Genomic DNA, 19,104 nt, shown 5'->3' with positions numbered 1-19,104 from the left:
GTTCCAGGCTCTGAGCTGTCAGCACAGAGCCCGACGCGGGGCTCAAACCCACAAATCGTGAGATCATGACCTGAGCCGAAGTCGGACGCCCAACGGACTGAGCCACCCAGGTGCCCCCAGATAGCCCCATTTTAGACATTAAGAGGAATAAAGCTCAGGAAACAGTCAGCAAACCTAAGGTCAGAGAGCTATGGGGGAGGAGAGAAAACAATTTTGAGTCCCAGGAGCCAAAATGGATCTCTTAATAACACTTATACCGTAAGTGTCTTTTCTCAAAGCCAACAGAGAAAGAAGGTTAAGTCCCCCTTACTGAAATAAAATGCTCCACAGGAAATTTTAATTAACTCCTCAGTGTCTACAACTCTCTGCCCTCACTTCTGGGTTGCGAGCAACAGCATTGAAAAGAAGCACTTAAATGGTAGGAAACAAAAGAAAACATGTTAAAGACGGTTCCAGGTGGCCATGGATGATCCAGGTGGCGGGCAGCGTGGACTGCACATGGACACACATGGACACACATGCATGCAGATCGGGTGTGAGGCCGGGCACCAGTGTGCTGCAGTGGCACGAGCACTAATCTGACCACACACAGAAAACTGGGACCAAATGAGTTTGTGAAAATCAGGCTCAAAATCAACTCCTAACTGCTGCCAACATACTTGAAGCAGGCTCCCAGGTCATTCCAGGAAGCAAAGAACTCTCAGCTAAAACTAAGCACGCAAGCAGTGAACAAGAAGAAAAGGCCAAGCAATACAAAACACTTGCATGGGAAGAGGAATGAGCAGGTAAGCAGTCTAGGCTTATCCCAGCCAGACTGGGGTCCACCGCTCCACCAGCACCTCTGTTCTGTAGCATAGGCTGTATACAGATCTGTCTCTTGCACCCAACTGTGAGTCCCCCCAAAGCACCTGGGCACACAGGAGGCTTTCAATAAATGTTGGCTGAGAAGAGAAGAGAAGAGAAGAGAAGAGAAGAGAAGAGAAGAGAAGTGGAGGGGAGGGCAAAGCAAGAAAGGGGGTAAGGGGTGGGGAGGGAAGAGGTGGGGAGGGGAGGAAAGGGGTGGGAATGGAAGAAAAGTGAAAGAGAAAAGAGAAGGAAAAGGAAAGAGAAGAAGGAGAAGGAAAGAGAAGAAGGAGAAGGAAAGAGAAGCATTTCTCTAATTAGACTTGAGGTCTATCAGGACTTATTTGCACATTCATTATCAAATTTTCCCCTTAATTCAGGTAAATATCTGACATCCTACTCTAAAATCTCAGTAAATCTAAACCCACTTAATCCCCCACTTGTCATTCCTAAACCTCTTATTCTGAATAAATGTGATTTTTACCAAAAGAAAGACAAAGAAAGATTAAACATTCCCAATGTTAAGTTCTACTTCAATTGCCAGCGCAGCTGAGGAATTTTATTCTTCACCAACCAGGAGTACAAAAGTGTTACTTCTGCTCTCACATTTCCTTCTTGCACTAACCCCTCACTCTACATTTTCTAATATAGTGAACAACATAAAAGAGGAAAATGCAGGTCTGTTCTTCACGGAAGACAGAGACTGAAACCTAAAGACCCTCCCCCTTCCCTAGCCCAGCCCCTCCGCGACCCTCGTGGGAACTCCTCTCTTCAGCACCCAAGTGCCATTAGAAGCATGTGAAAACGGGAATAAAGGAATATTCAAAGAGTAACTGAAGAGTTATAGGAGCAAGTGGTCATTCTATTTTAGAGATGAAGTTAAGTTACTGGACTTAAAAATGGTGGCAGAACTGAATGCATTTTCCAAATCTCCTGACTTACTTTTTCCTGTCTCTTCAAATTTAATGATTACAACTGTGGTTGAAAACACCAAACACTGCTTCTCATGTTCCCTTCTCCCCCTGCCTGTAATGGCTAACACTGATGAAATGTTATTCGCTCCTTCCAATGTTCCATCATCACTGTGCATTAGACAATAAAACCTCCAGGTTTAGGACCAGCTCCTTTTGCCATACAGTACTCTTGGCTTTGTAGCCAAAAGGAAAAACGGATTACTGGTGATGTTTCCAGGTTTCTAAAAACGCTTTCAATAATATTTAGCTTTCTCAAACAGTTCTTGCCAACGTTAAGTAAACAACCAATTTCACTTGCTTTATCAATAACCAAACTGAAGGTTTTAAGAAATAAGGTGGCCCACGGATACACAGAACTTCCCATTTTTATCTATACACTCGTTTATATCTATAAATCTTATGTTTTCCATTCGTGCTTTATTTATTCATTCATTCATTCATTCATGTATTTAGAGCACACTTGAGCATGCGAGGTGCAGAGAGCGAAACAGAGGCTCTGTCTCTCAAGCAGGCTCTGTGCTGTCAGTGCAGAGCCCCATATGGGGCTCGATCTCATGAACTGTGTGTGAGATCATAACCTGAGCCAAAATCAAGAGTTGGACATTTTAGCTGGACATGTTAACTGACTGAGCCACACAGGCGCCCCAGTGCTTAATCTTTAGCCCACGTGGCCAACTCCAAGCAATGACTAGGTATAAGACTAAGTGGGAAATGGTTAGACCCAGATACAAATCTTAGGTTGCCGTATAGGGGATCACAGGCTGAAGGCATTATGTGGCATTTGTCCTCTTCTGGGCATGAAGGTCCACTTCTGGGCATGAATCCTGCACAAAAGCTTGCTCCAGAGGTGACCAGCATAAGGAGATACTAGCATAAATAGTGACCGCCCTTCTGTTGGCTTTCTGGATGCCAATAGCCACTACCTTCTTTCCAACAGGACAAGCTACTCACATTTATGTAAATCCTGAATCTGGTAAAAATGCAACTAAGGCACATACAAATAAGTAAAATCAACTTTACTAAACACACCTAACTCTATCTGGGTCAACTACCCAGTGATTTATAACTAAAACCCTAAGAGTTGGGAGAGTTGGATGGAAATAGGTACATCATCTGTAGTATCTCCTTAACCCATCACCTTCAGTAAAGCCTGTAATTGCTATAGTTGGGTGGACACTGGAAGTTAATTAAGACCTTCCAGATGTAAGAAACATCTCAGGAGCCGCAGAACCAAGTTTGGGTCTCAGCTGGCTCCAGCTCCATCTCACCACGCCTCAGCCGCCCCAACCCGAGGATGCCGCAAGGACAGAGAGGTCTTTGCTTATAAAGAGCTAAGCATCTCAAGATACTGCTAACGGCCAAGACGGCTCTTCTACAAGCAGAAATATAGCACTGGGCACTGATGCTGAAGCCAAAATGGCAAAATGATTAATTTGGTGTAGCAATTAAAGGTGACATTAACAACTCCTGTGATCCGTATATCATTTAATAGCCTATAAAGTGCTCAATACAGAACTTAACTCACATAATCAGCAAACCTTTAACATAGGGAACATCATAGTCTTAAATTCAAGGTGAAGTACCTCCAGGAACACCTAAGTAACTTAACCTAAGGCCAGCTAAGTGGGGATCAAGATTCATACCCAAGTGCTATAGAAATGCTGTGTCTATCATGTTTTGTTGACATCACCAACCTAAATACTAAAAAGAAAACACATCTGAAGATCAAAACTCAAATCTAATCCTACCCAACATCTGTAAGGCATATAAGCACACCGGACAAATGGGAACGGTTACATCACAGAATTTCCATCAGTAAAATGGACCCAATAAGCATTTCACACTAAATGGAAATGCTATTTTAAGGAACAGAATATCTGTTAGAAGACAGAGTAAGTAGAGATCTGCCTTTAATATATTAATGAAGATATCATTGTAGGAATCTGGAGGCAGCCACTGTTTTTTTCAGCCCAGGCTGTCTCCATGGATCTGCATGGAAGAGACAGCCAATCACATCTCTTCACTCCAGTGTCTCAGACACACTCATGCCCGTGGAAACAAAGACAAAGATGATTCTAGATTGCATCTATGATTCCATGTATCACATTTACAAATGCCTTGCCAATCCACCAATGGGTTCTATGGCACAAGGATCAAGAATCTGTGATGATACTCAAATCATATTTATCAGGGAGCAGAGTAACTACATTATTATGTAAATCCAAGTTAATAAACCAGATGGATTTCAGAGTGTGCAAGAGTATAAAATCCACCTAACCTTAATAAACTTTTGTACCCAACAAGTTGAGCAAAGGTGTTTATCCAAGAACAGTTGTATATATAACAAATGTGGGTCACTAATTTAGAAATACAAATAATTGTGCAATGCAGTGACATACAATAGACATGATTCAATCCTTAATAATGATTCAGGAGTCATTTCTGCATGTAACACCATCTCAGTATTATTATGAAAATCAGGGCATCTGGCTAGCTCAGTCTATAAGGTACGTGACTCTTGATCTCAGGGTTGTGAGTTCCAGGCCCACACTGGGTATGGAGATTACTTAAAAATAAAATCTTTCGAGGTGCCTGGGTGACTGGACTCAGTAGGTTAAGCATCTGACTCTTGATTTTGGATCAGATCATCTCATATTTAATGAGATTGAGCCCTGTATCAGGGGGACAGCAAGGAACCTGCTTACAACCTGCCTTCTCTGCCCCTCCCCGCTCATGTGCACAAGAACACGTGCTCTCTCAAGATAAACATTAAAATTAAACAAACTATAAAAATACATAAATAAAAATAGTATCTTAAGAAAGAAAAATCAACTATCCTTTTTCTATAGAAGTAACACATAGCATTCCAGTCGGCATTCTAGTCAATAGAATGCTAAATACCAAAGGAGAGTGCCACACCATTTTGGTAACAATTGCTTATGGAAACTTACTTACATTCTCATCTGGTCTCCTTTTTAAGGAATACTATGAACCACAGAATAGAATCACCTAATTTAGATCAGCAAAGAACCTCAGGGATCCTTAAACATTTCCTTTCCCCTTCCCCCTCTACAAAATAGAAATGATGCCAGCCAGTCAGCCGAATTCTGAGAAATGTCTGTTATGTGTGGGACACCTTTCAGGAAACTGGAGACCCAGTGATGCACAGGCCACGTGGGATCCCTGGACTTGCGAAGCTTACGTGCTAAAAGGATGACCAACAATTATCAAGTAAGAAAGCAAGTGAAGAGCCAAATAAGAAAAACTATTACTAAAATCATACAAGGGGTTAGATGCAGCGCCCACTCGGGCTCGCGTTTCCTCCTGTTAACCCTGTGCTCTATAATGCCACAATGTCAGGATCTCAGAAACAAAGGAAAGAAATCCAAGAGAAAAGGCAGAACAGGGAGACAAAGTGAAGGTTCAGAAAGAGGAAACACGGACAATTCTTTGAGGGAGGGTGCGTTAATTTGGCATTGCCAGCCCTGTCTGTAATTGACTCCTCAGACAAAATAAGCCATAAAATGAAAAAATAAACTTGCTGTAAATCTGTTGATAATGGAATTAAAACAGAAAGGGCATATACGTCCTCTGCTCTTTTCCCCAGAAGCTCCCAGCTGCTAATGCACGCACTCTGTTCATAGTGGAACATTTCCCTAACTTCCTATAGAAAAATCAGTTCTCCCAATGAATTTAAAGTCTTGAAAGAGATTCCAATTCTCTTATGATTGGGTACCAAACGGGTCGGATTCTCGGTCTATGAGGGTGCAGGGCAATCTCCTATTCTTACTGCTCATCATTTTCACAATGTTGAAGGTAGAACCGAGCACTGGTTTTATCCCAGGTTATAATTACCAAAGGCAAGCAGCTGAGGCTCATGTTTATAGCTCTCAGCTAGCTTGGCTGAGCAAAATGGGAAAAAGCATTCCATGCCTTCTACCTAACAGACCCCCATTATTTCTTCACAGGGGCTCTGATTTGTGGCCAACTCTTACAACAATCCCCAGTGGAGAATGACCAACCAAGACTTACATGTATTTTTCAATAGATTACTTGTCTTTCCCTCATCAAAGGAAATGAAACATACAATTTCAACAGATATTGACCCATTAACTAACCCCCCAAACAATGAAATGAGGGAAAGCACGCACTTGTGGTATAACAGCAAAAGCACTTATTTTGACCACTATTAGACATTTTTAAGTTACATTAGTCATCCCAAATGACAGAACATTAAGTTGGATGTTCCACATTTTCTTTTCATATGCTTAAATCTTCTGGTCTACATGAAATCCTTTCCCGTAACAGTTGAAAAATATTTCATAAATTACTATGGAAGCATGGAAAATAAAACTCAAGGCATCTGCTAAAGAAATTTTTATATATAAGTTATTCACAAAGTTAATGATGAGGTTTAAAAATCTGAGAAAAACCACAGCCAGTATACAGTGAAAGGAAAAATTTGCTTCATAGTATGCAATCTCAGTATGCATTTAGGAAGGCAAAGTCTGCAAAACATTCAATAAAATTGTTCTAACACTCTTCACTGTAATATCATCTACCACTTCTGAATGGCCATTGTGGACTACAGGCCTCACAAAACATTTCTTTTAATTCTTACCTCTACCCTATCAGGTAGGTATTCACGTATGTGGCGAAAGAATTTGTCGAAGTTACACGGAAAGCAGTCATGGTGACATGTGGTGGAATTTGAAGGCAGGCCTCTTCAAGTAATGTCTGCATTCTTCCCAGCTGTGGTACTCGCCCTAACCCCTCCCCCCCCATTTCAGCCCTGATCCCATTCATAATTGTTTTTATATAAAGGAAATAATGGTGATGAGTGTGATAAGCCTAAATTCCCTCCTTTCTAAGTCTACTTTCTTATAGTTGGAAAAAAACTTAGCCTCCATTTTCTCTTAAGTGGAAAAGTTCAGATTACTTTTTCCTCAGATGTCCCCTAGCCTCTCACCAAAAGGTAGAACACAAAACATGCACACGTTCTAAGACATAAAAGCCTGCAATATCAGAGATGACTGGGTTGAAATAACATGATTCCACTGCCCTTCTATCCTACCCAAAGTCCACACTACCTTTAGGTCTATGGGTTCAGTCCTTCTCAACCCCAAACAACCTAGATTGTGCTGTTTGTTGACTACACCCCAGAGCTGCCTTCAACACTAAACGTTTGTCTTTCTATAAGATGATCTGTGCATTACTGACATTTGTATTTTATCAACTTATCTTTAAAGCTATCAAATTATGTAATGAAGGCAAAAATCAAGAATTTCTCCACACTCAGAGTTACTAACATAATATCTTTAATCATTCACCTGCCGCCCCCTTCAATTTTCTTCCAATGACGGACTACCTCATAGGTGAGTGGCTGGTGTTTTAGCACTGGAGATGCATGAGGAGGCACACCACACATCTACACTCACACTGGCAGAAAGTCATGTAACGTAAAGCATGTATATAGATCAAAGCAGGATGATGCTGACTCTGAAATCACAACACGGAGGGAAATAGGTCAGTGAGCTCAGAAATGCTTATGGTGCAATCCCTGTTCTCCTCAGGGCCTCGGCTTCTTCCCATGTCAAGTTAAGATGGTGAAAGCTAAAGACGTAAAGAAAGGATTTAGCGGAGTTGTGGCTACCATACACAGTAGTTACCCTCACCATCACCAACCACACCCATGCAGGCTGGCCCATCTTCCTCAGCTGTCCCATTGTTTACTGATAAATAATTAGGATTTGGTCACTATCTTCTTCCTCTCCCCTCTCTTTTATAAAAGCTTTATTGAGATATAATTTACATACCACAAAATCTACCATTTTACAGTGTCTGGTACAGACACTTTAACTGAATGACCACCACCTCTGTTTAAGTTCCAGAACAGTTTCATCACCCCAACAGGAGTGCCATGCCCATCAGCAGTCACTCCCTAATGCTCACTCCCCCAGCCCCTGGCAAAAACTCATGTGTTTTCAGTGTCTATGGATTTGCCTATTCCAGACGTTATGAATAAGTGGAATGACACTGTATATGGCTTTTGTGTCTGGCTTCTTTCAGTTAGTATAATATTCTCAAGGTTCATTCACATTTTGGCACTTATTAGTGGCTTCTTATGGCTGAATAATATTCCATTGTATGCATATACCACATCAAGTTTATCCATTCATAAAGCCAATGGACATGTGGGTTGTTTCCACTTGGGGGCGATTAGGAATAATCCTTCTATGAGCATTCACCCCAGAGTTTTTGTGTTAACCTGGGTTTTCCTTCCTCTTGGGTATATGCCTAAGAGTGGAAGAGCTGAGTCATACAGTAACTCTATGTTAAACTCTTTTAGGAAATGCCAAATTGTTTTCCAAAGTGGCTGTACCATTTTACATCACCACATGCACTATGTAATGGTTCCAATGTTTTTGCATCCTTGCCAACACTTTCTATTATCTATCTTTTTAACTATAGCCATCCTAGTACAAGTGAAGTATATTTCATTGTGGTTTTGATTTGCATTTCCCTGATGGTTAACAATTTTCAGCATCTTGGCAGCTCTTTTTGCCCACGGGTCCTGGCCCTATGCTTTAATAAAACCACCTTCTTACACCAGAAACAAGCAAGCAAGCAAGCAAACAACGTTCAGCATCTTTTCATGGGATAATTAGCAGTTTATACAACTTCTTCATAGAAATGTCTCTTCTGATCCTTTGCCCGTTTTTAAATTGGGTTGTTTTTTATTCTTCAATTGTATCTAGAATATATAAAGGATCTTATAAGTCCCTTCTGAAATACATGATTTGCATAGATTTTCTCCCATTCTGAGTACCTTTTTCATTGTGCTGATGGTGTCCTTTGGAACACCAAAAGTTTTAATTTGAATGAAATGAAATTTATATATATATTTTTTCTTTTGCTGCTTGTGCCTTTAGAGTCAAATCTGTGAATCAATTGCCTAATCCAAGGTTATAAAATTTTACTCCTAGAGTTATTCAGTCTTAGCTCTTTCACTTATGTCTATAACCCATTTGGAATTAATTTTTGTATATGCTGTGAGGTAGAGGTTCAACTTCATTCTTCTGCATTTGGCTATCCAGGTGTCCCAGCCCCATTTGTTGAAGAGACTATTCTTTCCTCTTCTGTACTATCTTGGCTTGGCATTCCTCTCCCTCCTAAATCCACATTCAGAGAATTTCATTCCTGTAGGTATACATCTCTCTGATCTTGCTAATTGTCCAACTGTCAGGTGTTTTATTACTCTACTTGAACCTCTAAATCTTTGAAGCAAATCTATGCTACATTTATTTTAATTTCAGCTTGGCTAGTCACTCACATTTAAAAACATTTATCAAGTACCTACTATTAGGTATCAGGCAGTATTCTAGATTCTCAGATATAATCCCAATGAGGCACTAAGAGTTCTTGAGGATGGCTATAAAATTGTATTTCATGATGGAGATGGGGACAAAGCACCAAAGATGCTGGAAGAACAGAACCACCATTTCTGTGTTGGAGGTTCTTGAAAGGGTCACACTGGGGAGGGCCATTTGAATGGGAAGAATGATTGAACTGTCAGATCAGAAAGCCTCTAGAGTATTTTAAGAGGGAAAGAGTGGGCACCAAAGTATGTAGTTGAGAAAAGACCAGCTATGTATCCAAGGGACAGAAGTTTAAGGTGGTAGCAATGTAGGCCAACAGGAAAAGGTGGCCCTCGATAGGAGAGCAAAGCTGACTATTCAAGACCCACCCTCTAAACTCAAGAACCTGAACTCTGCTTCTATGCGATGTACACACCCAACTCTAGTTGTGAACAAGGGAGCCATATGTATTTGAGGAAAAGAACTGTGGGGATACATACAGTGCACAGTTGATGCACATAGGGACAGACCAGTATTGGGCACTTCTCAAATAGGTCCAGCCAGAAGCAGGGGGGGGGATTCTTTCTTTCCGGAACTACACGACAAAATGTACTTTTTTCCTTAGATTCCTTGGTGATAACAGTCTCCTAAGAAATTTTACTCTTGGTTCCACCTTCCCCGTTTCTTTGAAGAATATGTGCTGTGAAACCTTAAAAAGATGTTGTACACACATTCTGCCAGTTTCTCAATTTTATTCCATATTAATCACTGGTTTTACTCTGGCACTTCACTGCCAGATATCATTAAAGAGATAGTGCTGCTACTAAAGGTCATTTAACTCTGGGCCCATCTTCTGATCCGGGAGCCCGATCTCAATGAAACTGAATGCATGCCTTACATGTTTTTTTCTCTTTTCACAACTGAGAACCCAAGTTATTCCATTTCTACTATCCTTCCAATATCCTCTAGCATTTTCTGCCATAATTCACAGTCGAGAAAGTGCTGCACTATGTTTCCATCATCAGTTTTACAAAAGTGAGTTTACAGTTCTTCTATTAATAATCCTTCTACCTGGATTTTCTATAGAAGTTTTTAGGGAAACAGAAATACACCATCATCTAAAATTCTCTGTTTTTCCCTAGGACTCCCAAAAAACGATTTGCAGTGAGTGCAATCACAGGCACACCACTAGCAAGGAAGAGCACACGGCCGCTTCTCTGCTCTAGAATGTCCCAACTTTTAACAATTCCTTAAATGGACCTTTAGTGTGTGAAAGGAGGTGTTATTTCTGCTGTCACAATTGTGAGAACTGTACACGGTTCAATGGAATGAAACACTTCCTCAAAATAAATGAGCAGGAGACAGAATGGAATTCTGCATTCCTGTTCTTTTCTGTTAATTGACTGGTGACGTGGACGTGATCCATCACTGCATGTCCTGGCTGGAAGGGCGTGCCCTGCCCCCCCCCCCTCGCCCCCTTTCTACTTCTAGTGACTCTTATTTACAACGACTTGTGTAAAACAAGTCATTTATTTGCAACAGTGGGGAAACTGGCCAACATTTTGACTATTCAAAAAAAAAAAAAAGATGTCAAATTGGCTCCTGTAAAAGTAGGGGTGGAAAAAATGAAATTATAGTGGCTGCACTATGGCTTAGACAAGTGAAGAAATGGCTAAGTTTTTACATCAGAGAAGGATAAATCTTTGATTCCTGCCTGCACTTTAGTAATTTTCCTATCTAGCTGCCAATTTTTTTCACTCTAACAAAATCATTAAAAGCTGAAAATTATAGATTTGAAACCACTTTAAAAGCAGACAGAGGAAGAACAGAAAGGGAGAAAATCCAAAATATAATCCCAAAAACATTAATGTAATGATTGTCTTCTGTGGATAGTAAAATTATAAATATTTTCTTTTCTATTCTCTCCTTCTTTTCTGATTTCCCCCCACCCAAGGAGTACAGAATGCTCTTATAATCACACAAAGAACGAACAAAAGGCGCAGAGAGAAAGAGTCCATTCGGCATTTGGAAAGGAGGCTGTACAGGAGGAGAAGGGATGTGGTCGTCCTGCGCAGAGCACAGGACAAAATGAAAGTTTGCAGAGACTTCCATGCTCCAGGCACCCCGAACATCGTCAACCTTGTCTGGTTTCTCCTTTAACATTTATCCTAATGTCTTTTTTAATCCTTCCCACGTACCTCTGAAATTGCGATTACTTTTTAAATTGCTGTTACTATTTTACTAAGAAAAACTGTATTTCAGAGAAACTTATGGACAGCCACAGCCAAGCTCTCCCATTATACTCAACAATCCACCAAGCCTGGGTCTGGCCACACTGCAGGGAAATGGGACTCCAGTAATAGAGGGCAGGCCCTATTTGCTTTAACAATGTCTCCTTTGGTATTTTTACTCATTAAGTCCATCTACCAATTCTTTCTTTCCAGCGAACTGTGGTACAGATGGAAGGAAATCTCTACGGCACAATCAAGTGTCAACACACCTTGGATGACAGCCTGGTAGCCCTACTGTGTTTTTCTCTCTCTGGCTCTCTGGCAAGGCAAGAGGCAAGACTTGGGAGGGACCATGTGGTGGTATAAAAATGATGACAACTCTAGCATTACCCTAACTAAAGTAATCTTGGAGGAAGTTTTTGAAGCCATAGCATATATTCTCTTAAAACAATGATAGAGCCCATAGTGAGTGGAGAAGAACCATCCAATGCTTACCTGTGAGATATAACCTGGAGGCACATGGATGGGGGGAATGGATCCATTAGGTGACATCATGGGAACCTCAGCGGGTCCTATGAGAGACAAGAGTAAGATATTAACGGTTGAAGAAATACACATGATTCAAACTAATATTGGTATTTTTGAAAGTATTATCAAAAGTGAAGAGAATTAATTACTTTGACTATTTTCGAGAAAAAAAACAGATCATATTTTAAAAGTAGGCATTCTTCGGAATACTCCTGTCAAATATACCTGGATTATTTCAAGGTAAAGCATTCAGTTAGCAAGACATTAGTTTCAAAATATTAAATTCAATAAATGTTAGTCACATGTCTATGGCAAACAAAGAATGGCAGTTACCTAAGACATAGTTTGAGTTAATATTTAATGACCAAGAAACTGATCATCATAACATTAAAATCAATTCCCAACACCCTTCCAGTGACCCTATGATTAAATGATTTCCCTAGAAGTGTAAGAAGCTCATGGTCACTGGTTTTCAGTTTGGTAGCTGGCTCCTCTATTTAGCAACCCACTGCCCAAATGTCAATCCAAAACTGTGTTTCTAGTCTGAGATGCGACTTCCTGGCTCCAAATGCCTGGTGTTGTTTATTTGCTTTCTCCTAAAGTGTGTTGTGCTGCTGGCAATTAAAATTGTTCGGCTGTAACAAAAACCAAGAAAAAAACAACACTTTTCTTGGCAAAAGAAGACAGATCCCACTACCCAGTGCTGCATTTACACTGTAAGCATAATGCACCTTTCACCACCGAGGACAATCCAGTGTCATAAATGCTTTGCAGGAGACGACCAGTGCAAGGTGTGGAGGGACAAGGAGACTGGGTGCCTATCAGCAGGTCTGCAAGTACACGGAAAAACCTCGGAGCAAGGTAGAAAAGATGCTAATATTCACGTAAAACTCTATAGGACTGTAGTGTTCACTCCAGCTCCGTGGACAATATATCAAAGCAACTAAACTATATGATAAGCTCTAAACACATACAAAACCACAGCAGTAACGTACATGCTAACACACTGGTAATCAATTAAAGCAAAAGACAACAACAATATGAGAGTGGATAACTGCATGACCTCATTCCATTTTTAAGTACGACTTAAACTAAGCCAACCACCAGCCACTGAAGGCACTTTCCAAATCATCTTCCAAATCCATCTTTGTCATCAGCCTCAGCATTTTGGCCCCAGCCAACAAGACGTTTAGGTATTTACTAAATATTTTTTATTTGACACACACACACACACACACACACACACACACACACACACACAAGTATTTCAGACTTAGCACTATGTGAAACCCAAGGGTCAATGCACTTGGCTTTATAAGCAGGCATTAAAAGCATGGCCACTGATGGGTTTCAGTCCCTAGTTCATTATTCACACTGGGTGTGTGACCTTAGATGATTCATTTAGACTTTCTGAGCCTCACTTCTCAACAGTTACAAATGGGAATAACAATTCCTACCTCACTAGGTTGGATTTAAGGACTAAATTCAATAATACATGAAAAAGTGTTTAGAGCACTGCATGGTACAATAATGGCTCATCAAAATTGTCACTTTTTTTTCTATTCATTTTAACTTTTTGCTTTGTCTTGTTTGTTACAATTACACTGAGTACAAAAAAATTTTTTTTTAATGGTCCATGTTCCTGTAACACATAAAATCAGCAAGTATACATTTGGTATATTGTTGACTTTAAGAGGCAAAACTTGCTATCAGATAAATATCAAATATTTGACAGTATAGACTGTGAACAGAAATGCTACCATCTCCATAAAGTATTGCTTTTTAATCATTGAAATATATACCAGGCAAACAGTCTCTTAACCTCAGGCATGACCCTTAAAACTGTTAAAGTCATTTATATAAAATACTTTAAAGCGTGTAGGACAACTAAGTGATTTACAGCCAGAAAATGTTTTCTTCCCGGCCTTGATTTCAAAAGAAGCCAAATGACTTTAACATCCTTGTTCTCCCTTCCTCTTGTCACTGTCATCAAGCCCTTTCAAAGGGCACTGCAAAATATATAGTGATGGCTCCCAAAATTCAGCTGTGACTTGGAGCCCCAAGGGTCCTCTCCTTTCTGAAAGAAACCACTGCACCCACAGGCACTTAGGAGTGTAAGAGCTAGCAAACCGAAATCCATTCACAATGGTGGTATGAGAAGTTAAAGTTTCTCCAAATACTTGTCTCCTAATTAGTGAGTTTACCGCCTCTGCTCAACTGTTCACGTTTGAGAAACCCCCTGATATTATTACTACCCTTCCCTAATGAAAACAAATTGCTCTTACTCAACTTCTAGGACTACTTAGGTTCCTTTTGATTTTTTAATTGATACTCTTTAATCAACACACAAGACTTAAAAGATACAGCTCTTGGGATATGGTGAAAATGGTTCTTTTCTTGCTCACACTAACAGTTGATATATTGGGGGGAAGGCAGAGGGAGCCACACACTTTCCTCAAACCAATCTCTCTGACTATATTGGGAAATCACTGAACTATTAAAACTTTTGAGGGGCGCCTGGGTGGCTCAGTCGGTTGAATGCCTGACTTCAGCTCAGGTCATGATTTCGCAGCAGTCAGTGGGTTTGAGCCCTGCATCGGGCTCTGTGCTGACCACTAGCTCAGAGCCTGAAGCTTGCTTCAGATTCTGTGTCTCTTTCTCTCTCTGCCCCTCCCCTGTTCACGCTCTGTCTCTGTCTCTCAAAAATCAATAAATGTAAAAAAAAATTTTTTTAATAAAAAAACTTTGAAAAAAGTTTTGAATTTCTTAAGGTATTTTTTTGGAACCTTTAATTAAACACTTGTGTTACATATAAGTAGATCTATACAGATATATGTATACATACATTAAATAATCTAAAAACAAAAGTAAACAAACATATTCGGTACTTCCAAACTACAGTCAGATTTCTTTTGGGGGGGGGGAGTAATTAAGCAAGCTCAGCTAGAGAACACATGAACTATTCCATAGACAGATGAAAAGCGTCACATGCACAATTTTTAGAATGGAAGAAGAATGTTTGCTAAGAGCCAAGTAACCCCATGAAAAATGCCGTGGGCAATTTGATCAATTTCAGGTTTTAGCCTATGACTTCAAATGTCAAGAATTCATTTTTTTCCCACTGAACAAGATTTGAAACACAAATAAGAACTATGATTGTTTACAGTCATTAAAAAATTTAACTGCAATATGCAAGTGCGTTGTCTACCATCTTGAAAGTCTGCTAGCATTTGTTAATGATTTTTCATTTGCTTATGGCAAACCTTGAACGAGAAAGGCTGGAGAGCCGTTTAGTCAATCAACAGTAATTCCTGCAATGATGCTAGGACTGTACTCCCACATCAAAGAGACTGAAGGAAAGCCCAGCAGTGTCGTATTTTTAGGACCACACATGTCCATGGAGAGATTCTGAGCTCCTGCCAAGGCTGTGAGTGAGGACATTCTCCTTCACTCTGTGCTTCCTTCTGCTACCAGTGACCACCCCCCCCCCCAACCAGAGCTCACACACATACATAATCCATGCTTTGATGCTATACTCAGAATCTTCACCCATTCTGGGGGCAATGTTAACTAGATGGACTTGAGCTGAGCATACAAAGGAGGGTCAGAAATGTGAGAGTGGTGGAAAATTGGAACCAGGGTATAAATGATCATTTAAACCAGCTTTAGAAAAAGGCCAGCTATAAATAAATGATTATCCCACAATTTTGGACAATTTTATATGGTAATTTTAAAAGCTGAATCTTCACCAAGAGGTAAAACAAGTAGTGACTAAACACACTTAGTGTAGTGTGTCCAAATGGCTATTTTCAACAATAGTCCTTAGTAGCAACAGATCACATTCTGGTCTCTATAGTTAAATATTGTCTTGTTCAAAAAAGATGTAAGGGGGTTGAAACTATAACATAGCAAAGAAACTGAGAAAGATAAATGCAAAGGCAAAATAATGATGTGATAAAATCCAATAAACCCTATAAAAGTGACGCTTGTGTCTTTGTAAATAGCCAAAGGAGAAATTCTTGCCAGCAGTAGTCATCCTAAGGATAAGTCCCTACCTACCAGGTAAGCAGATAATTGTGGTGCAAGAAACTATGAGAACAAATGGACTAAATAAAAGTGCACTTGTGCTGTTTGTCATCAATCTAAGATTAAATATGAAATGTGAGGTTTCCTGATGAATTCTGTAAATGTCTAATAATGAATCTCCCATTATTTATGGTGACTCAAAACATGTAGACAATGTAAGAGATTGTACAGGCAATTTGGGAAACTCTGATATTCTTTTTCTTTCTTTCTTTTTTTTTTTTTTTTAAGCATACTTATTTTGAGACACAGAGCAAGCAAGGGAAGGGCAGAGAGAGAGAATAAGACAAAGGATCTGAAGCGGGATCTGTGCTGACAGCAGAGAGCCCGATGTGGGCCTGGAACTCAAGAACTGTGAGATCATGACCTGAGCCAAAGTCAGACGCTTAACCGACTGAGCCACCCAAGCATCCCCAACATTCTTTTTATTTTTATTTTTTAAAATTATTCCACACTGATTAATCACACAGGAGAATGAAAAGGAATACAAAGAAATAAAGCACAAGTCCTCAAAACACACATCCCAACCTCAAAGAAACTTAAAATCTAATGTATACCAGAATCACCTGGAGGGTTTCTTAAAATCCAGTTTCTAAACTCTGCTTCCCACAGTTTCAGATCAGAAAGTCTGGGGCAGGTCCCAAGTATTAGCATTTCTACCAAGTTTTCAGGGAATATACATGCTGCTGTCCAGGGGTCACACATTGATAACCTCTGACTTAGTGGGTTAAAAGATGATAAGCACGTACTGCTAATACCATACCCAATAAGTAAAGACTGAAAATTTCCCCCCTAATGTCAGGAACAAGACAAGAATGTTCACTTTCACCACTACTATTCAACAGGAAAATTGCAGGGGGTGGGGTGGGGGAGTGGAGAAGAGAAAGAAGAGGCATCCAAATTGGAAAGGAAGAAGTAAAACTAGATCTACTGACAAATGACATAATCCTGTATGTGGAAAATCCTAAAGATTCCATAAAAAAATTAATAGAGCTAATAAATGAATTCAGTAAATATGCAACATACAATGTAACATACAAGTCAATTGAGTTTTTATACACCAGCAATGAGCAATCTAAAAAGGAAATTTTAAAAGACTAGTTCCATTTACAACAGCATCAGTAGAAATAAATGTAACCGAGGGGGGTGAAAAACATAGTCACTTAAACTACATTACTGAAATAAATTAAAGACCTGAAGAAATGGAACTAAAAACTCCTAAATGAAGACACGAGATGGAAGACTTAATATTGTTAAGATGGCAACACTACTCAAAGTGATCCCACAGGCAATGTAATCTCCATCCAAATTCTAATGGCCTTTTGGGCAGAAATCAAAAACCTGATCCTCAAATTCATACGGAATTGCCAAATGCCTCAAACAGACAAGAATAAACGTGGACCTCTACTTGACATCATACACAAAACTTAATTCAAAATGGATCAGAGACCTACATATAAGAGTTAAAACCATAAAACTCTTAGAAGGAAATAGGGTACATTTCATGATGTTGAATTTGACAATGAATTCTGAGATCTAACATCAAAAGCACAAGCAACAACAACAACAAAAATCCAAACTGGAATTCATCAAAATTAAAAACCTTGGTGCAGAGGACATTTGTAAGAAACTGAACACACAAACTACAGAATGAGGAAAAATATTTACAAATCATATATCTGATGAGACCTGCATCCCAAATATATAAAGAATTCTTACAAGACAAAAAAATAAATAAATAAACAGCCCAATTTAAAAATGGGCAAAGGACTTGAACAGACATTACACCAAAGAAGATATACAAACAGCTAACAAGCATGACATGTTCAGCATCATTAGTCATTAAGGAAACACAAATCAAAACCACAATGAGGTGCCACTTTACACCCACTCCAATGGCTATTCTCAGAAAAAATGGAAAATAAGTGTTGGGGAGGATGTGGAGAGATTGGAATTCTTGCATGTTGCTGGTAAGAATGTAAAAATGGTACAGTCCCTGTGGAAAACAGTTTGGTGCTTCCTCAAAAGGTGCAGCATAAAATTACCATATGACCCATCAATACAACTCCTAGGTATGTAGCCAGAAGAATCAAAAACAAAGACTCAAATACATATACACACATGTTCACAGCAGTACTATTGACAATAACCAAAAGATGGAAAGAGCCAAAATGTCCAAGGATGAATGGATAAATATGATAGAATACAAACAAATATTACTCCACCATAAAAAGGAATCAAATATGCTACAATGTGGATGAAACTTGAAAACATTACGTTAAGTAAAAGCCAGACACAAAAGATCACATATTATATAATTCTATTTGTAGGAAATATCCAGAATAAATGTATCAATAGAGAAAGAACTCAAATTTGTGGTTTCTAAGGGCTGAGGGGTCGGAGGGATCTGGAAAGAAACCACTTACTGGGTTTTCTTTGGGGGATAATGAAAATGTTTCAGAATATACGTAGTGATTGCATAGCACTGTGAATTTACTAAATGCCAATGAATTAAAAGCGTTAACTTTATGTTAAGTGCATTTCACTTCATTTTTTAAAGATGATGAGCATATAAAAAAAAGAGGAAGATAGTAAAACTGAAGTCACTAAGAAATTATCAAGAAGCAATATAGTAGAAGTCTCCTAGAGGACATCTTCATTCCTCACACATTTGTATTTGGGAGGATGCTATTTCGAGATGCTGTGCTATGCAAAGACCAGTAAGATACACCCTCCATCTTCAAAGGACTGATAGTCTAATTACGGGGATACAGACATATAAACAAATAAACGCAAGGAGGCATTTCAGGCACTAAATTTAGCAAGATTTTAAAAGATTATCATCCGGTGGACACATTAGTAATTACAGAAATGAGTGTTTAAAGGGCCCTTTGGATTTGGTAGAGTAGATTCAGTCATTTCTAATTTTACTCTCCTTCAGGGGTAAAATCTGCTGTTCCTTACAATGCTGCTGCTAAGTCATTTCCCCTCCAGGTGTAATGTTCATACAGAAGCCCCGTGTAGATTGCACACTTCTGTGGCTCAGGCTGGTCTCTCTGACCTGGAACTACTTCTTCCCAGAGAGGC

At 39.5% G+C, this 19,104-nt stretch overlaps 1 protein-coding gene across 2 annotated transcripts in view; it reads right to left on the bottom strand.

Annotated features, from left to right (window-relative positions):
* FNDC3B (fibronectin type III domain containing 3B) overlaps positions 1 to 19,104 on the bottom strand; it is a 300,883-nt gene that overhangs the window by 155,301 nt on the left and 126,478 nt on the right. For both annotated transcript variants that reach the window (XM_077763679.1, XM_077763678.1), the window contains exon 4: positions 11,902 to 11,978. In XM_077763679.1, the coding sequence (XP_077619805.1) occupies positions 11,902 to 11,978 (77 nt within the window). The remainder of the gene's footprint in view (positions 1 to 11,901; positions 11,979 to 19,104) is intronic.

Source organism: Crocuta crocuta, unplaced genomic scaffold (assembly GCF_008692635.1).
Source record: "Crocuta crocuta isolate KB4526 unplaced genomic scaffold, BGI_CrCroc_1.0 scaffold433, whole genome shotgun sequence".
NCBI lineage: Eukaryota > Metazoa > Chordata > Mammalia > Carnivora > Hyaenidae > Crocuta > Crocuta crocuta.
The sequence above is the reverse complement of the archived record's forward strand: the minus strand, read 5'-3'. Positions and strand labels throughout refer to the sequence as shown.